The following is an 18,987-nucleotide window of genomic DNA, read 5'->3' on the forward strand; positions in this document are numbered from 1 at the left end:
TTAGTTTTGCTTAATTAATGATTCATTGTCCACAAATAAAAGGGACGGAATGTCGATTTATTTTTTAATTTTTGGGCAATCTATAATGTGGTCTTAAAATCATATCTATCAACCGTATGCAAAACTGTTTTGGAAAAAAGCATTTGATGAATTTCCTGGTTTGTCGGTAAAATAACTTATGTTATCAAAGGCAAAAAAAAAATCAATAAATCCCCCTTAGGTTCAAATTTTTACAAACATGTGATAAATATATAAAAAGTAATCTTCAAACCAGGTCTGTGTGTACAATGATATTTTGCAAATCATGTTTTGACCGTGATTCTTGGATTCCAATTAATCATGATATCCCTAGTCCTATTTCAGGGCAGTTTTGGCGACTGCCCTTTCCATCAGAAATCCCCAGTCGAATGTTGCCTTGCTTATCGGCATACTTAGAAATCGGTGATTACCAAAAATAAACGTCCACAATTCGTAAGAGATATACTTGTAATGCCCACACTCGAAATAAGTTGTCCTCATTGTTTATTAACAATTTGCAATCGGTTCTCGTTTATTGTTTATTCATACTTGTGTTGTACAGTTATATTTATATTACAATTAGGACTAGATTAAATATACAGACGTACATCAAGATTGTTTCACCGATTACTTTCTAGCACAAAACGAATAACTCGGGGCATCCTAAAACTTATCTAATAATACTACAGACGAGTGGGGGTGGTGGGCGGGGGTTTACGCTAGGGGTTCTACTTGGTATAGTTCTTGTAAAGTTTCAAATATTTTAGTTTTGGATTCTCCTTTTGATTTTTGTATTCGTATTTTGTCAATTGCTCTGCGTGCTTTTAAGTAAGTTTAATTTTTTAATAACCCTGAGTTCGGTTTATGCTAGTCCAATAAACATTAGCTGCGGCAATGCGAAATGTTAGTTTAAGTATTTACAGCCCCTAGATGAATATGGCACCTCGATTCCACAAGTTCCTAGCGTTTGATTACACATTTTGTATGGGCTTACACTCCCGATTTGCTACGTGACATAATATTTATTAAATTATTGTATTTCCTTATTTAGTTTTTTACGATCTTCTGTGCATTCTCTATTAATTTATCACAACGAAATGCGTCAATATTTTGGCGGCAGCAACAACAACAGCATAACAATAACAACTAACATAGAAGAAAGTCCTTCAACTTTGCTTGGTTGCCGGTGCTGTCAGTGCTAATGTTGTGGGAGGTGCCAAAGCTGCTCCTGCGGCCAGATCACTCCCGCCCAGATCTCCGACCTGCGGCTTCATCTGCAGCTCCGGCGGCTGTTGTGGCTGCTGCGGGGGCTTCTCGCTGATCACGGGCGTGGAGTGCTGCGTCAAAATGTCCGCCGGAATGAGGCCCTCCTTCACCCGCTTCTTCTGTTTCATACGGCGGTTCTGGAACCAGATCTTAACCTGCAAGAAGATGGGGAAAGTCAAATAATTAGATTTGGGCGTTGGTAATCTCGCTTGTGGATGAGCTGCCAGGATTTTTTAATGGTAAATTTGTAATGCTTCAAATCAAAAAATATCAAGAAATTGCTTTCAATTTACTTTTTGTATGGAAATATAGTATTTAAATCCACCATTTTCAAAAGGTTTTGTATTGTGTTACAGACAAATTTTATAATTATGTTTGTGAAATGTTAGTGATTAGCCCTCTGCTTTAATTTTTATATATTTATTCCCTTGCAGATTTCAGTCAGAAGTTTACAACGCAGTGAGGGAGACGTTTCTGACCCCATAAAGTATATATATTCTTGATCAGCGACACTAGACGAGTCGATCTAGCCATGTCCGTCTGTCCGTTCGTCGGTCCGTCCGTTTCTACGCAAACTAGTCTCTCAGTTTTAAAGCTATCGGGCTGAAACTTTTCCAAAAGCCTTCTTAAGTCGGAACCAGCGGATCGAACAACTATATCTTATATCTCCCATAGGAATTATCGGACATTTTTCTTAATTATATCTTTGGTTTTTTAAATTATACCATCCTAAGCTTGGAAATAACATTCTTAAATTAGTTCTGAATTTCGGATTTAGTTTTATCAAAATCGGACGACTATATCATATAGCTGCCACAGGAACGTTCGGAAAATTGGTGGGAAAAGGAAGCGGTCAGAAAAATAATGAAATAATTTTTTTTATATCACTGAAGCTAGCAACAATTCTTAAAATTTCACATGGTGTTACTAACGTTGATTATTTTTTATAACTGCAAGGGTATGCAAACTTCGCCTTGCCGAATTTAACTTCCTTTCTTGTGTTTAATTGATTGTACTACTTTACTGAATGTTTTACAAGGCTATACATTTATATAAACAAAGTAAACTCCTAATTTAAATTAATTTTAAATGTTTTGCCCTCGGTAAACTATTTTCAAAACACGTTTCCTCACCTGAGTTTCGTTTAGCTGGAGCGTGTTGGCGATTTCTATGCGTCGCGCGCGCGTCAAGTAGCGGTTGAAGTGAAACTCCTTTTCCAGTTCGGTCAGCTGCTTGTTGGTGAAGTTCGTCCGGCCAGAGTTGTTGGTGCTGCCGGAGAGGCTGCAGCTGCTCAGTCCGGATCCGGATCCGCTGCCCAGGCCCACGCCCATGCCGTTGGGATGGGCACTGCCCGCCGCCGCACTGTTGCCCATCATCAGGGAGTTCTGCACGGCCAGGACACCTCCGATCCCAGAGGACCCGTTGCCCCCAACGCCCACAGGGCCGCTCACGACGCCGCTGCCCCCGCCTCCTCCGCCACGGCACATGTCCATCTGTCCATTCATCTGGTAGTCGTGTATGCTGGCAATCCCGCTGGCAGGTAGTTTCGGTGCTGCATCGGAAAGGAAGAGGGTTGTGAGATACACTGTCCAACATTTTTACGGACTTAACTTTTCTAAGATATTGAATTACGAATGAGGTTTTGGCAAACCCCTCAACCTTAAACGATGCCCATTTTGTTTTACAAAAAAGTTCAATTAACTTATGATACAATTCACCAAACGGACTATCAGGAATAATTTAAAATTTATGGAATACAGGTGATTTCTTCAGTGTAATATTGGTTTTCGTGTGTGCTTTGTTGTGGTTAGAAGCAAAGGGAGGAGCTCAGGTGAGGCGGGCGATCCCTTAACGTTGATCTTTAGCTGTCGCAGCTAATCATTGTGAGAGTTTCGACCCTGCCTGCCTCCTGCCTCCTGCCCCTTCCCCAAACTCTCTCCTTCCCGTTTGACTTTTGGCTTGTTTGCGTGATTTTGCATTTTATTCATAATTTGACATGCGCCCCGTGGCTAAAGCCGACGATGATGAAAATAATTCCTTTTGGCCGTTTGCCTTTCCATAGAAGGATTTAATGCGCTCAATAGGTTTGTTTGGAAATATTGGGATTATCCTGACAGCGGGCATTCGGATCTCTAACCCTGATTCCCTTACTCTCACCTCGTCTTGTGGGAGGTTCGGGAATTATAATACTTGTGGGCCTGTCTGGGACTTAGCATTGCTCGTTAGGCCGGGAACTTCTTAAAGACGTAACGAGTGTGGTTGGAAGAGCGGATAATTGCAGTTTCCAATTATTTTTGTATTTTTTGTGGGTAACCAATTCACAGGTGTCACATTGGATGTGTCCCTCGGATAAGACCCTTAGGGATCTTTAAACTGCGACACAGTAAATGGCTAACTGGGGTTTCGTAGTTCTTTAATTTATGGAGCCAGCAGCAGTAGGGTATATAAATCGCCAGCCCTGGAGCTCATAAAAAACCTTTTAACACAATCATAAATCTTAGGGAACATTTCTACAGCACAAATCAATTAATAAGCATTATGCGACCATCACAAGTTTCCTTACGACTCGGTGATGACGGCGATCACGTTAAAAGGTGCCGATCGGTGGCAATATTAATATGCCCGATCCCGTTTAGTTATCGAGTTGGTTTAACAGTTTTAGGCAATTGGCCATTGCGAGTGCAATAAATCAAACCAGAGCCAGGGCAATAAATGAGTTTTACAGAGCCGAATGAGTGATGAATTTATGACTGCTCTCTAAGTGCTACCGATACCCAAATTGGCATCCAGTCGAAAATCCGCACAGTAGCGGGCGCGCACCTTTCGGGGATTCGGGTACTGTTTGCGCGGACCCATCGATAAGTGCCAAGTCGGGCTGGAACCGCCACTCTCCTATCGTAATGCACACAGGAATGTCTAAGAAAACAAGCCCCAGGATTACCGCGCCGAGTGGCCTGGGCTGCATTTAAATTTCCAGCAAGAAGGCAAACAAAACTGGGCAAACGCGGCGGCAGTTGCACCGCCAGTCGCGGTCGTAGTCACAGCCATAATCACCTTCACGTTCCCGTTCACGGTAGCAGTGACGGCAGCCAAGACTGCGACAGTTGGGAGTTGCTGCATTCCGGTTGGGCCATCAATATGCCGCCGCCAATCGCTGAACAGTGGCGTGGGAGTAGTTAAATCTACCTTTTGGAAAATGAATACTTGACTAAGCAAGTTTATTCGAGGTACAATAAAGTGCCAGCACTCGACTCTTACCTCGTAAAGAAAATAACTAATGATAATGGTTGGCACTCCACTATAGATATTGAAATGCATTCCGTTGATAAAGAATAGCATTGTTTAAAATCGGAGTTTTGAAATAAATGGGTAAGAAAAAATTAAAACGAAGGATCACAATTTTCATTTTAAAGCAGCCAGCCAAATGATTTATATTATTTATTTTAAAACGTTTAGAAAATTTGTTTTAACGTTTCTTAAGTATTAACTTATATGAAAACTTGACAAACGATTGGTTTTCAATGCATATTATACTAGGTTTGAGCCAATAAATGATTTAATGATTCAAGTTGTTATTTGGGGTCAATCCGTTCAATCACACCCACATGAAAGTAAAAACTTTAATGCTGTAGCTAACAGCTACTAGTAACCATTTCATGAAAATAATAAGGGTTTTGTATATCTGAATTTTATTAAAAAATGTTTAAAAATTCAAAGTTTGCCACTTAAGGTGAGCAATTATGAAAATGAAAACTTGTCCTGTTCGCGTGTCTGGCTTCACTGTGGTACGGTGCGGCCTCTGTTAGTGGCACGGCTGCTTCGGGCGCTGCTGGTGTCGCTCGGGTTGTCAAACACGTCGCGGCCAGTTGGCGGCACTGTCGCTTTTGTCCGGCGCCAAACGATATCTACTTTGTAATATTAGTTTTAGAGAGCATTATCGGGGGATCGCTTCCACTTCACTGCTCCGAATGCCGTGCTCGATGAGGAGAGGGCGGAGGACGGTGCGTAGGGAAACTCCGCGGCTAACGGAGTCGGAGCCGGAGCCACCACCCCCTCCGGCTGAAGGCCATCCCAGAGGGGGTGGGTGGGACAGTGGGCTGGCACCACGGCGCTTAGCTGACACTGTTGACAATCAATGTAAACAACCGTCGCTGCAGCAGAACTACCAAAGGGTGGATGCGCCGGGAGGGGAAGAGCCGCTAAGTGCAACAGCTTGGGGCGCCACCCGGAGTCAATGCAATCCGATAACATCTCAACTAGCGGTAATTACAATGCAGGTTTAACCCGGTCAAGCGATTGTTGACTTTTGCATTTCTGGTTGGGGAAATCCGTTTCACAATTGTCTCGATTGGAGGTTGGCCAGAGGTTGTTTATTAAACAATGACTTTCAAAGCCGAAACTAGGTTACAGATGTTTGTATCCAAGCGTAGGAAAGTGTGAAATATTTTATTCTAAGGATGAAAAACCTTTCTTAAATAATAGTTGAATAAAATACACCTTAATATAAGAAAGAAAAACCTTTTCTTAATAGTCGTTAAGTAAAATACACCTAAATGTAAAAGTTACTCGTAAAGCGAAAATACAATTTCCAATAAACATTTTGTTGACCACTTGGATTAAGTAGTAGTACTCGATTCACCTTCTATCACTACCCATCGAATTTGAATCGCAGTAGTCTAGTCTTTGTCCTTGAATTCAAATTCAAGTACAGTTCCCTAGGGCCGTGAATCACCCGCTGGAGAACGGCCATTTTGATATGATATAATAATATTATCATTTCTATTATGCAGGCGCCACTGCCACTTTGCGGAGATCCCCACTCGCCCACACTCACCCACTCGCCGGCAATCTGTGAGCCCGGCTGGCATTACATGGGGTCCGTTTTGGGGCGATTAAGTGGGCCTGGGGCCGGAGACCGTAGACCGTGGAGCGAAGACTGGAGACCCGGGCCGTGGTGCGTGGAACGCCGTCTGGCCGGCGGCTCAATTGATAATAATATTTAATTCGAGTGCAAATAGAAAATTATATTTCAATTAAAAGTAAATTGTTTTAATTGTTGATTAAACAGCACATCAACATCAACGTCATGTGGCGAGACGTCCGAGAACCGATTCTGCTGCCCCTAATCTGGGCCATAAAAGTGCACGAAAAGCTGACCGAAATATGCTGGCGATCGGTGGCTTTGGCGACGAAGTGATTGATCACCTGCGGGTAATTTATGGCCCCAATGGGAAAGGATCGAAATAGCTAATATAGACCATAATATTTTGCAATCAACAGAGGCTGGATTATTTGCTTTGGCCGGACAGATGTTCAACCCGCTGGCCAGAGGTCAGTCGGCACTAATTGAGTTGGCAGTGCCAGTTTCAGCCGAAAACCCTTTCGGGGAGGGTTGACCAGCTAATTAGGCACAGTCAACACTCTTTGGCATTTCGGAGTCCGGTGCACGGACCCTCCGACTCTGACTTGACTAAACGTCCATAATCCCGTCGAAATCCACGAGCCATGTCCATTCATTCTGTCAGTTTTATTGGCCGCCTGTCAACCCGTGACTTTTTCCACATGTCATGCGATGATGCAGTCGTATCTTGGAATCTACATTTCGAACACGAATCGTGAAATGCACAATAACTGAGTTCCCATAATTGTATCTACAGATCATCGTTGCCCCAAAAACCCAGCTCCCTGCCACAAAGGTGAGGCAAAGTTTTCCAGCTTAATTGAAAGTTTGTATGGGCATAGCGGCGTCCCGCTGCTTATTAGTCACGATGTCTAACACACATGGAAATCGTTCGACAAAGGGCTCGAAGTTTTGAAAGAAATCCCAAAAAGAAACAAAGCTGGCGGCTCGCCTGAGTCAGATATTAACCTTCTTCAGGGCATTTGGAAATGTCTCAGCTGGCGCCCGAGCAACAGTTCTTAATCTTGCCAACTGTCTCTTCTGTCGCCCGGAAGAAGTTTTCATTCCTTATCGAACATCTCAATCGGGTGTTTACCTTTCGGAAAATTATGTCGCCGTCACACACTCGATTTAAATATTTACACAGATACTCGAATGCACATATTTGTGTTATCTTAATAGCAACGTTTTGGCTACTGTTTTCTGTTTGCTTTACTTTTATTTCTATTCTATAGATTAGGCTGAATTCCGGTAGCCATCTGATAGACCCGAAAATCAAAATTGTCGACATTATTTGTACTACATATTTTTGGCGATAAGAAATTGCCTAACATAGTGTGTTCGGGGAGAAAATTAAATTAGGCATGTTGTATGGAGGTGATTGTGATATGGTTATGACTCCCTTCCACGGGATTTGGTTCCCAGGCATACTGGGAAGCGTTTGGAGTCGAACTTGTATCAGGAGTTCGGAGCCAGTGGGAAAGGTTTCCATTTTAATTTGAGTAGTTTCTCACCATTCATTCATTTTTTGTCATCTAGTTGTTTAACTGTAATAGTTTTTAGCTGCCGGCGAAACCAATTGATCACTCTTTAAAAATTTAGTACAAAATGTAAATCTTTTTAAAAAAGCAATGTTGCTATCACACACAGTTAAAAATACCACCCTTTCTATTTGTCTATTATACATTCTTGTCCTTCCCAAAACGTGGATTTAATTTCAGTTGTCTTTCACCTCACATCGACAGTTCATTGTGGGTATTTTCAAGAAATATAGTTGGGTTTGACAACTATTTGGTAGATTATCTCCCCGTTTTGGCGATAATTGGCCCAAGTGGCTTTCTCATTCCCCTGCCGATAGCATTGACAACTCCACATTTCCGACTAAAAGCTAGTGTTTAGTTTTAATTACTTGTTGGCGGGTATTTATTTTTAAACTCAGGCTAAAGTGCTTTGATTTGCACGTAAAAATAGGAGTGAGTGAGTGGAGTTACTGGTCCCAGGGGGTGGGTGATGTGGGAAGGGGGTTGGTTTTTCATTTGTGTGAGCTACAGCTGCTCTTTCGGTCTTGTGTTAATTCAATTCAATGGCAGCAGCAGCAAAAAAAGTAAAATCTTAATTCGAATAATACATTCTGACAAGATGACGGATCACCAAACGAAAATGCCCGAACACATGTGCAGATGTGTGGATGTCCATGGTTTCCCTTTTGTATTCGTACATAAGTACACCGTACACACGGACATTTGCTGAAGAGCTGTTGAAGTAAGGAAAGAAATAAGGGTGTTTGATAGGGTCTAAGAAAGAAGAAGGGGAAAACGCTCAAATAAAAATGGCTGCCAAATGCCAAAAAGAGGAAATGTGGGCTGGCACACATAGTAGCTCGGAGATACATATATACTTATACACACTCCAGTTGGGTGTGCGTGTGGCTGACAGTCAACACTTTGAGTGGCTCCACTTGACATGGCCCTTCCCCACCCCAGACCCCCAACTTCCCGACTCGCCTCCCCTTTTTGATGATTTAATTCAATTAATGCTCCATTCGCTCGCACACACGACCATGTCCATATTCGCACACAACACACCAAGTATTTGCAAATTAAAATGTCAACAAAACAAATTTCCAAACATTTTGCCTCTCAAGTGGATGGCGAGGAAAAGGTTGCTGCCTTGGTCCTTTGGCTGGCTTTAAAAGAAATATTTTTCGACAATGATGCTAATGTCATCATCAATCTTCGTGCCCGCCGTGGAAATTCGTGCAGACAAGACGCCGAGCCTCAGGCCTCAGACTGTCGCCTTCAATACAACCCGTATATCTGGGACTTGGCTCATAGGCCTCGGTTTACTTTGGATTTTCCCGAGTCCCCCACAAAAAGTATATGAAATTTTCATTAGACAAATTAACAAATTTTACCGACTGCTGCGAGGGGGTGCGAGGGGGTGGCGGTTTATGGGGCCTCCGCGGAGACAAGTGGCATTAGCCGCACTGGCAACTGACTTGACTTGTTTACATGAGATAATTTCTATATAATAAATCATTTTTTCCCTCTCGGTGTACTTTTTTCTTAGCCGTTCTTACAAAATTGAGATTTTAATTTGGTTGTTTGCTTATGGTGGTTTTTGCTTGTCCTTGGATTGGAACTGTCATAGCCAAGTGTTACGAGGCTTAGGAATAACTCGGGCGTGAAAACGTGAATCACGAGGTTCAAAGTCCTCTTTCGATCGAACTTGGCTGGAGCTTTATGCAAGGCATTTTCAGTTTAAATAAATTAAAATCAGAAAAATGTATACATATGATTAGAAAACTATAAACGAGTGCAAAAACGTATTTGAATGATAATGAAGTATTTAGCTGTAGGTAATCCATGGCTAATTGCGTGTAAACAACGGTTTGCAAGCCCCACGTAGTTTCTCACATTGCTTTAAATTTTCGATACTTCCCATCAATTCTCAATCATCGTCGAATCAAATCTTTTCAATCTGAACTAAGCCTCTATGGGGTCATACAGTTAATGCCCTAATACCACCCTTCTGTCCCTAGTGGCCGGGCCTAAAGACAGATAGGAGACATCCATCAGTTGGCCTCGTTCGCGGCCGAATGGAAACTAAACAAAACACATCGGCAGTCAAGTTGAAGTTCAGGCGTTCATGGCTAATACCTTTCTGGACACTAGACTGCCCGCCTTAAAGCCGCCCGCTGTCCATTGTTGTTATCTGCGGGGTGGTGGATCGGTTGGATCGGGAGTTGGGAGTGGTGGACAGCTCCCTAATGTGCCCGATATCGTCGAACGCAATCCAAAGCGAGAGCTGTAAAACTGGAGACAATAATCGGAGTAGACAATGGGACTTCAAATTGACAGCTTTCGTTTACCATTTTATCTACCGTTCGAGGGTACGGAGAGAATTTTGGAATGAAATCACCTCGCACAGCGGCGCACTGAGGAATCGAGACAATTGTAGAGCTCTGGGGCTCAAGCGGCGCCTTTGATTCGCAGATCAATTGCTAAATGCTCGAGCTTTTTGACCAACTATTCAAAGCGCACCGCAGAGCAAGAGTTTTCATTGCCCGAACCAATTGTCTCATTGTTTACCTTTTTTTTTGGCCGCAAATCAGTTTGGGAGCAGCTTAAATTGTTGGCCGACTACTGTTTGTCTCGTCAAATGATTCATTAGGTCGCAAGGTATTTTGTACACCGCCGCCGCTTACAACGAAACTCCATTTGGGTGGAATGGGCTTTTCCTCCCAAAAAAGTACACATGATCTTGGGCGGAATTATCGCATTCTACGGCTATTGATTTTTTATTTTTACGAATGTAAATCAGTATTTGTTGACCCATTAGCTTATTTCACCAGTTCCGCAAACGATAATCCACTTGACTTGCACCTGTGCTCGAGCCACTTCAAGCGAAATTTATTTTTAGAGAAATCAACTTAAAAATAACGTGTAGTTTGGGAGGACAGACCTGAACCACGAAGTCCCAGCCACAAATAAATCACAATCAATTAGCTGTGTATTGATAACCCTATCGGAACAAAAGTTCTCTGGAAAATCGAAAGACTACGATGACATTGTGCAATTTTGCAGACGAACAGGAGGGAAAACAAAAGGCAAGACCTAACGATATTGAGCCGCATTTATCGTCGATATCTAGTGGAGGGCTGAGTGTGTTTGGGCTTGTGTCAGGCCACGTAACGCGATACTTATATAATTTACTAAATTATACACTTGAAAAGTATTAAGGCGGCCAGCGCCGAAGGAAACGGAATACGGGCGCCATGGATGTGCGGCGGACGGGAACCTTGGGCCAACGCCAACCGAATGCAAACAGCAGATAAGATATCCGTATCCTCCGCTTTTGGCGCACTGTTTGCACCAAATGTCCGCTCAGGGCAAACAACTCCGCAGATACCCACATCACTGTGTATATTTGTGCTTAATATTACATAACACATTGCCAGGAAGGACATCGGGAAAGCGCACCCTCGAACGAATATCCTTTAATGCAGCGTAGTTGGGCTGTCACTCATTTTCGGAAAGGGAACTTGGCTCGTTCCACACATTTTCTTCGTTCAGATGGAGGACTTTTATTCAAGCTTTATCGATTTTGGTTTAGCTTTAGAATTTGTCTTCAAGTTTTTAAAGTAATTATAAATAAATTAACTTTGTCCAATTACAAAATTAAAAGCAATTTATAAGGACGACATATTTAAGGATAGCAGTTAACATCCTTTTTCAACTTGTAAAACAAAATGAAGCGGTATATTGTTACTTGTAGCGAAGTATAATATGACCTACGTGAACTTGTCTAGTAAACCTAAATACCAGGTAACTAGCAGTTATATATCGGCCTTCCGTTGTCTCCTTTTATTTTTGGGAGCAGCCTTGCCGGCTTCTCCCCTTCCGAAATTGCCCCGACTGTCACGCGGACTGGACTAATGTGCTTCTCATGTTGTCTCCAGAAACTCGCCTGGAATCGAGTCAGACTTTATGAAAACTGACATTTTAGGTGTGTAAATGTCACTGAGGCAGTGCAGACGGAGTTGGCTGGCAGTATGGGTAATTTGGAGTGCGATAGGGATTGGGAATCGAATCGGATCCCAGACTGACCCTTTCCCACCCCACTTAAGTGGTAATTATTGTAAGTACTAGCCGGGGCTTATCACCTAACAAATCGATTCGTTGATCGGCCGAATAAAAGTCAAAGCCAGGCTGTGAGCCCTCGGTTTCTGGGATGTCGTTTAGATCGGGACCCCCTAACCCTGATTGAGGTGTGTGGAGAGGGGGGAATGAGCCAGGGGCAAAGAAATTTAATAATACGCTTTCAAAAATGTTAACTCAGCGCGCGCCAACCAACAAAATTTGTCACGACACATGCCATACATTTTTTTGGCTCCGGTTTGGCCCTTTTTGTTTCTGGTTGAGGTTGGAGGAGGAGTACGAAAACCCAAGCTAGGGATGGAAGCGTGAGGGGGTCGCGAGTGAAGGCTTTTATAATAACTTAATGTATTGGGTAAACCAAGTGTTGGGTCTAATTAGAAAGAAGGGAAATAATTTTAAGTATGTTTAATATGCATTAAAATAACTAAGACCCCAATATATTTCTGATCGATTTTAAATGCATAACTGCGTTAGCTTATCATAAGGATCAAATAACTGATCTATGCAGTTGAATGATCTAACTGGGCAAGTGTACAATTTGAAATTGAACACAATTTTGGGTGATACGAAAATCTAGCTTTTTAGGAGATGTTTCCAAAACAATGCTTTGGAAATATAGATGATAATGTAATAGTTTTTTGATATATGAAACCAGTGTATTGGTTGCTGTCCAGATCTCATTCCGAACCGCTCACGCTGCGATCTCTAACCAACTAGCCTCTGTGACGGACCTCAGAGCCAGAGCCCAGGGCCCAGAACTGACGATGACGACGTCGGTGACAGACAGGCGGGCGGGGCTCCCGGTCGAGCTCTCGGTTCTGTTCGGTTAGGTTCAGCTCGCTGCGGCTGGTTTGGGCAAGCGTTTGATGTTATCTCGCATTCCTGGTGGTCACTTTTCTATCCACAATATCATTTCATTTAAATAGTCTGCCTCATTTTCGACCGAGGGTCTTTGTTTCGGGGTTCTCGGTCGCCGCTCGCTGGTTTATATATCTTACCAATTTCTGTTTTGAAATGCACGTAATTAATTCATTTCGTTTTCATTGTGGCACAGTCGTCGCTCTTCGGGTCGCGTCGCGTGTTGGTGTCAAGAAATATCAAAACATCACATCAAATAAATGTTGAATACCCCAAGCCAAAGCCCCTCCTCTGCCACTCCCCTGACCCCTGAGCCTCCATTGGCCCAGAGAACTAACACTTTGGCAGCCTTTTGGCCAAAAGTTTTCTAGCGTTTCGTTTTTCCACCAACATTTATGTTAATTCGAGTTTCCTTCACTTTTGTCAGCTATTTTCATATTTCATATTTTCTGAGCAGTAGCTTTGCGTGTGGAAATTCCCACCCGCCCCAGGGGAGGGGGCGAAGTTCCCGAACAAAGTGGTAGATCGTTTAAAAAACAATAAAACACGAACAGAACAGCGGCTAACTTGCAGTTGCCAGGCATTAATTAAACTGTTCAACCACAACAAGGCTGACCCCTGGTTCGCTGGGAACTTTGAAATTACGCCAGGACCCATCAAAGGGCTAATAAAAGTAAATAAAATTATCACTAGATCAGGTCGTAAAAACCTTAGTTGGGTGCTAATAGGGGAGATAATCGGAATGTAAGAGGTAAAAATCAATGGAAGATGGAGGAGAAATCTTAAGAGGTCAAATGTATATTTTATTTTATTGGTATTCAATGTGAGCATTACACTGCTAATGTGTCTACGGATTCTATCAAAATGATTTTGTTAAATGTTTTCTTTTGCGTACTATGCGTTAGCTTATTCCCCTCGAAACGCGCCTAATTCGTACGCAAACGTTGAGTTCCTATGAGTTCTAAATACTTTAACCCTGACATTTGAATGATGGATAAGTTTTTCGTTCCTTTCTTGGCTTATTTTGTTCAACTTTGGCTAATTTTAGTTTTATCTAGGTGTCATCATAATCTTGTCAAAGTATTTCGAGATTTCGCACATTGATTGATATTGGTAACTGAAAAAGTAGAAAGTTCCCTGGCTGTATTTGTGTATCTTAAACCAATTCCTAGTCAGTGACAAATCCCTGTAAAAATGTCCATTAATCTTCATGGCAAGCTCTTTTTTCCTTCCTACTCCGACCGGCGATCGTGGTCTGGTTACTGAAAAATGCTGATTAACACATTAGAGAACTCTTTGAATCGCAGACTGGTCAGCGCACATCCAGCCGGTATGTGCGTGAATGCCAATATGTCGAATGCTACCATTTATAACCATGATTGCTGATTATGCTGTTTCCCTGCCTGAAAATGGATGACATGACAGATGGACCCAAGCATGTGCTCACAGCGAGCAGCATCTCCCGGCATCGCAGTCTCCAGCCTCCAATATCCACCATCCAGCACCCAGCGTCCCAGGGATTCCAGGGGAGCCACGAGGCAGCAGATCATTGCTCAGTGACAGTTCGGTTGCAGCGAGGCTCAAACGAGAGACTCTTATTTAAATAATCATTTTTTCTGACAGCCAACTTGACTTCCAGTTCCAGTTCGGCATGCCGGGGAGCAGCCCCTGTCCCCCATTTTGAGCCCCCGCCCCTGGCTCCAAGTTTCATTCTGGATTCGAGCTGCATCTCCCGACCGCGGGCTGCACGCTTTAATTGTTTGTTTGACTTGTGGTCGCCCCTGCAGCACACCGAGAAAAAGCATAGCCCAATTGACCATAATGAATCAATGATTTGCACTCCAGAATTTTCAAATGAGAAATTTGAATTTCACAACTTTTTGAGTTAGGAATATCCGAATATTTGCATCAGAAGCAGATTTTGAACTACACAAATCTGCCAATTAACCATTACAAATTAATTAATTTTCTTTCGGTGCAATCTGCGACTCCCAGCCCCACCCAGCTCCCTCCTCTTAGCGCCTGGTTCCACTTGCACGCGTCATTCGAGGGGCTTTTGGGATCGTATTTGGGTCTCGAGGCGGTTCGGTTTTGGGTGCGGCGTGGGGATCTCGGATCGGCGATCTGGGATCTCAGATCGGCTGCGTTCGACTCGGTCCTCTGTGGCGTCGTTTAATTGAAAACGATGCATGTAAATGACACTTTTCAGCATTAATAAGCAAATATTTGTATGATTATTGGTGTAGCCAAGGGATTAACGTTTGAACTGTAAGTGGTCCGACGCTCGATGCTCCGGTATCAGCGATCAGCGTCAGTTGTGCAACCCGATTCATGAACAGGTTAAGTGCATTACCAACAGGCCCACAAGCCAGCTGAAATTGGTCAGCAGGTTTGGGAGGCGGCATAAATGATATATTGAACGGGGGTAGCAGAATTTGAGCTGAAAAATGCAAAGTTAATCTCTACAGTTTTGGCATTTAACTGTCTAAATCAAGCGTTGACAAGAATTAATAAGAAATATAACAAAATACGAACGATTGCAATTTAATCAACTTAATTATAGCTTTGATGTATTATAGCTTTGATGGCCTTACATTGTTCTTCAACCTTTCCCAACAACTATATCAAATTAAGGGTGAGCCTTAAAAACTTGCCCAGGTCTCATTCAGTAAGTTGATATTTATTTATTTGACTGACCTCAAACTCTTAGAAAAGCAATTAAAAGCTTACGCTCGAATTTTGTGCAATTCATGAAGTATCAATAAAAATACCCGTTTTCAGTGGCAGCTGCTTCTTGTGGATAATCAGCATTTTACTTATCGAATACTTTATACGTTGCTCGAATCTTTTTATCAAAGCAAACACATTTTCTTAGCTGGCTAATTCCGAGATACAAAACTCCACTCGGCAATGTGACAAGTGACAACCTGACTGACTGCACAGGCATTGACAAAATTATCTGAAATATGCAAGAAATATGCCAAAGGAGAGTCCAAGGAACGGCGAAAATATGAGAGGTGGAGTGGGACCTGGAGGTCGGGGAGAATTGAGATTCTGTAGCCGGGTTGCAGGACGCAGGCAAGATGCGGGGAAATCTTTGGCATTTGAGGAGACATTCTTATTTTTAGGTGACATGCCCTCGGTTGGACGTCTTTCTTGACGTTTTCTCTGACGCATCAACGTGCTTTCTGTTTGCTAATATTTCTGCAGTTCTAATTGTTCATATTTGTAAGCTTAGCATTGATTCTTTACTTCTTCATATACTATTCTGTTTCTTATAAGTTTGTTTCTGTCGAATCCGCTCCTTGGACGTCATATCATTCTCATTCTTATTCATCTTCTTCTGGTTTCACTGGTTGACTGATTCTTGCATCTTGGCCTGTCAATCAGTTTTGAAAGTCGTCGTTTTATGATTTTTTAAATACTTTTTGTTTTCCTTTAATGCTCAATCTTTAAACAAACAATTTTTTGTATACATGGGACAGCATGTTTGCATAATTGCTGTCTGATTAGCGTAATATATTCCCAAGCTAGTTGTGATCTATTGAGAGGACCACTTAAGTTGACACTTTTTTTGCAGTCAGGTAGGCGAAATGCTGAAGGGTGGCAGTTAAAGAAATATGTCGTTCTTTAATTGCCAGAGGCGTTGCCTAATGATCTGTTTTCACATATTCAGATACTTCTCGAAACCAGATATTATTTAAAAGTGGTCCGAATGTGAAGATATGTTGACGGTTTAAAAGATGTACAATAAGTTACATTCAAAGCTTACTAAGAAACATAGCCAAACCAATGTTGACATTCGTAAATCATAAAATTAGCGAGATTCTAATTCGATTTAAATACTTTTATATTTTTGTTTACCAGCGTATATATACGCTTCCATTACCTTAAAGCGATCTCAGAAAATCATGTTTTTTAGAAATCAATTGGTTTTCATTCGGCTTTCTTTTCAAAAGCATTTTTATAGTAAAGGTATTTAAAAACAAACGAAAAATAAAATATTGAATGGTTACTATAGGAATTCCCATTCTTAAAACTTTCTAGATAAAGTTTTCTTTTCGAAACTTTTATGTTTTAATCGAAAACTTATTAAAAGTTATCTTTAATTTACTAAAGTCAACTGAGGAAGATTCGATTATCAGAGACTCCCTTTGAGCATATAATCTCCTTTTGTGGACTACAATACTGGGCTTGACTTACCTTGGGGCTTGGGAACATTCCTCTTGAGCTGCATCCACTTGTAGGTGGGGATGCTGCTGGAATGATTCGGCGATTTCGATTGTGTGCTCGCAGGATGCGCGCCATTCGAGGCGGAGGCGGTGGAGGAGGACGTGGAGCTGCCGGGGGAGATCACTCCTCCGCGCTGCTGGCGGCTCATCCCGCCGTTGGGCGAAACGGAGTTCTGGTGCTGCTGCTGTGCCGCTGGCGATTGGTTCTGCGGGTGTTGCTGCTGCTGGTGCGCCGGCTGCTGCTGCTGGAGCTGGGGGTGCTGCTGGTGCGAGTTGCCGGCCAGGTTGGCCAGGTGTCCGTGGGCCAGGCCGTGGTGCATGTGCGCGTGCATCCCCAGAGAGTCCATGGCGTCCAGGGCGTAGCCCCCGGCCAGGTGTTGCTGGTGGTGCCACATCTGCGACTGCGTGGCCTGCTGCATCATGGGGTCCTGCTCCTCCAGCACCAATCCGGGGGCATAGCTGGCATGCAGCACGGCGGCGTACTTCTCCTCTATCTGGCCGGCGTACCCGTGGACTGGAGCCTGGGCCTGTGCCGTGGGATACATGCAGTCCAGGTTGGTGTACATCATCCCGTTCTCCGAGCTGATGATCGCCGCCTGCTGCTGCTGTTGCTGCTGCGTGTTGCTGTTGGCACTGGCGTTGGTGGCGGTCACCGGCGAACTGTTGCTGGGTGGGGCAACGGTGGCCACGGCAGCTGTGGCGTAGTACGAGTGCACCGAATCGCTTTCGTAGTAGGAGTCCGCCGGCGAGTGGCTACTGGGGTGCAGCGGAGTACCCGGGTTTCCCGCGGCCGTGCTCGTGGTGATGCCGTACTCCGCCGCACTCGGGCTGAAGAGGTGCGAGTGCGGATAGAGCTGCTGCTGCTGCGCCTGCTGCTGTTGCTGCTGCTGTTGCTGCTGCTGTTGCTGCTGCTGCTGCTGCTGCACCACCTGGTGGTTGGTGGGCGGCGGAGTCAACTGTGCCTGCTGCTGCGGATAGTAGTTGCCGGGGGAGCTGCTCTCGTAGCCGCTGTAGCTGAGATGCTGCTGCTGCAACTGCTGATGTTGCTGCTGCTGCAGGTGGTGCTGGTGCTGCTGCGGGGCGAAGTAGCTGCTGGCATTGGCGGTGGCCGCCGTGGTGGTGCTGTAGCCGTCGAAGGCGTTGGCATGTGGGTGGTGGTGGTGCGGGTGGTTGCCGTACATGCTGCTTACGTCCATCATATTGTCCAGCCGGAACCGCACTTTCGCCAACTCCGATATAACCGGTATATCTCTCAGTTCACTTCACTTAGCCGCACACAGTTCTTGAAGTATTTGTTTCTTATGTTTGCTCCTCGAGAATATTGCGCGACGGTCGAGTGGTATCGGTTGGGTTTGGGTTTATCTCTATCGAACTGCGAACACGACTCCCGGACGACGACGTGCTGCCTGCGCGCTAACCAAGTCGTGACTGATTACTGGCCGGAACCCGATTTCTTCCAGACCGTGCAACCGCTCGACTTAGGCCACGCCCCTCGGCGCACAGCCTGTCGTCTCGCCTGCTCTTGTGCGCGCTGCGCACGAGCTCCGACAGTCGTCTCGCTCTCTCTCCCGGCTTGCCCATATGACCGGCCTTATCAGCGGTGTTGGTTCGGGGGTTAGTCATATAGAGCGTATACCCACTACCGGTTTTTGGCAGTTGCCGATTCCATTTAGATTTTCTCGTTCTGTTTGCCCGGGTTTTTTGCTAGTCGCCATGGCAGGAGCGGATTGCCAGCGACTCAAGATGGGAGATCTATTAGGGGAGGGAGTCGAAATTATGCAATAAGCTGGTTGATCTGGCAGGGATTACCACTAGCTCGGATTTCCAAGATATAGTTTAATTGCTTCAAATATTAAAAACGATTTAATCCATTTTAATTACGTAGCTTACTGTGTTCTACCATTTGAGGCATTATACGAATGAATCAGCCTGGGTCATAATCATAAAATCAGACAATTACACACCATTTATTCTTTGATTATAATATATATGTTTAAGTATTTTAGAGAATTTATGACATATTTCTTTGAGTTTGCAGTTGCCACTTACTATA

General features: G+C 43.7%; 1 protein-coding gene across 1 annotated transcript; it reads right to left on the reverse strand.

Moving 5' to 3' along the window:
• Positions 1-543: 543 nt before the first annotated feature.
• Positions 544-18,335, reverse strand: LOC108027439 (homeotic protein labial). Its single transcript, XM_017098888.3, has 3 exons — positions 16,906-18,335; positions 2,418-2,836; positions 544-1,439 (listed from the first exon to the last, which is right to left on the reverse strand). The coding sequence occupies exons 1-3, from the start codon at positions 18,131-18,133 to the stop codon at positions 1,185-1,187; spliced, it is 1,902 nt and encodes a 633-aa protein (XP_016954377.3). The 5' UTR covers positions 18,134-18,335; the 3' UTR covers positions 544-1,184.
• Positions 18,336-18,987: the final 652 nt, after the last annotated feature.

Source organism: Drosophila biarmipes, chromosome 3R (assembly GCF_025231255.1).
Source record: "Drosophila biarmipes strain raj3 chromosome 3R, RU_DBia_V1.1, whole genome shotgun sequence".
Taxonomy (NCBI): domain Eukaryota; kingdom Metazoa; phylum Arthropoda; class Insecta; order Diptera; family Drosophilidae; genus Drosophila; species Drosophila biarmipes.

Bases quoted from the DNA above. Each gene is read 5' to 3' on its own strand.
- LOC108027439 (XM_017098888.3), bottom strand. From the start codon at position 18,133: ATGATGGACGTAAGCAGCATGTACGGCAACCACCCGCACCACCACCAC. The intron at 2,837-16,905 runs GTAAGTCAAGCC...TTTCCGATGCAG, and splicing joins GAATGTTCCCAAGCCCCAAG to CACCGAAACTACCTGCCAGC. The intron at 1,440-2,417 runs GTGAGGAAACGT...ATCTTCTTGCAG, and splicing joins TCCAGCTAAACGAAACTCAG to GTTAAGATCTGGTTCCAGAA.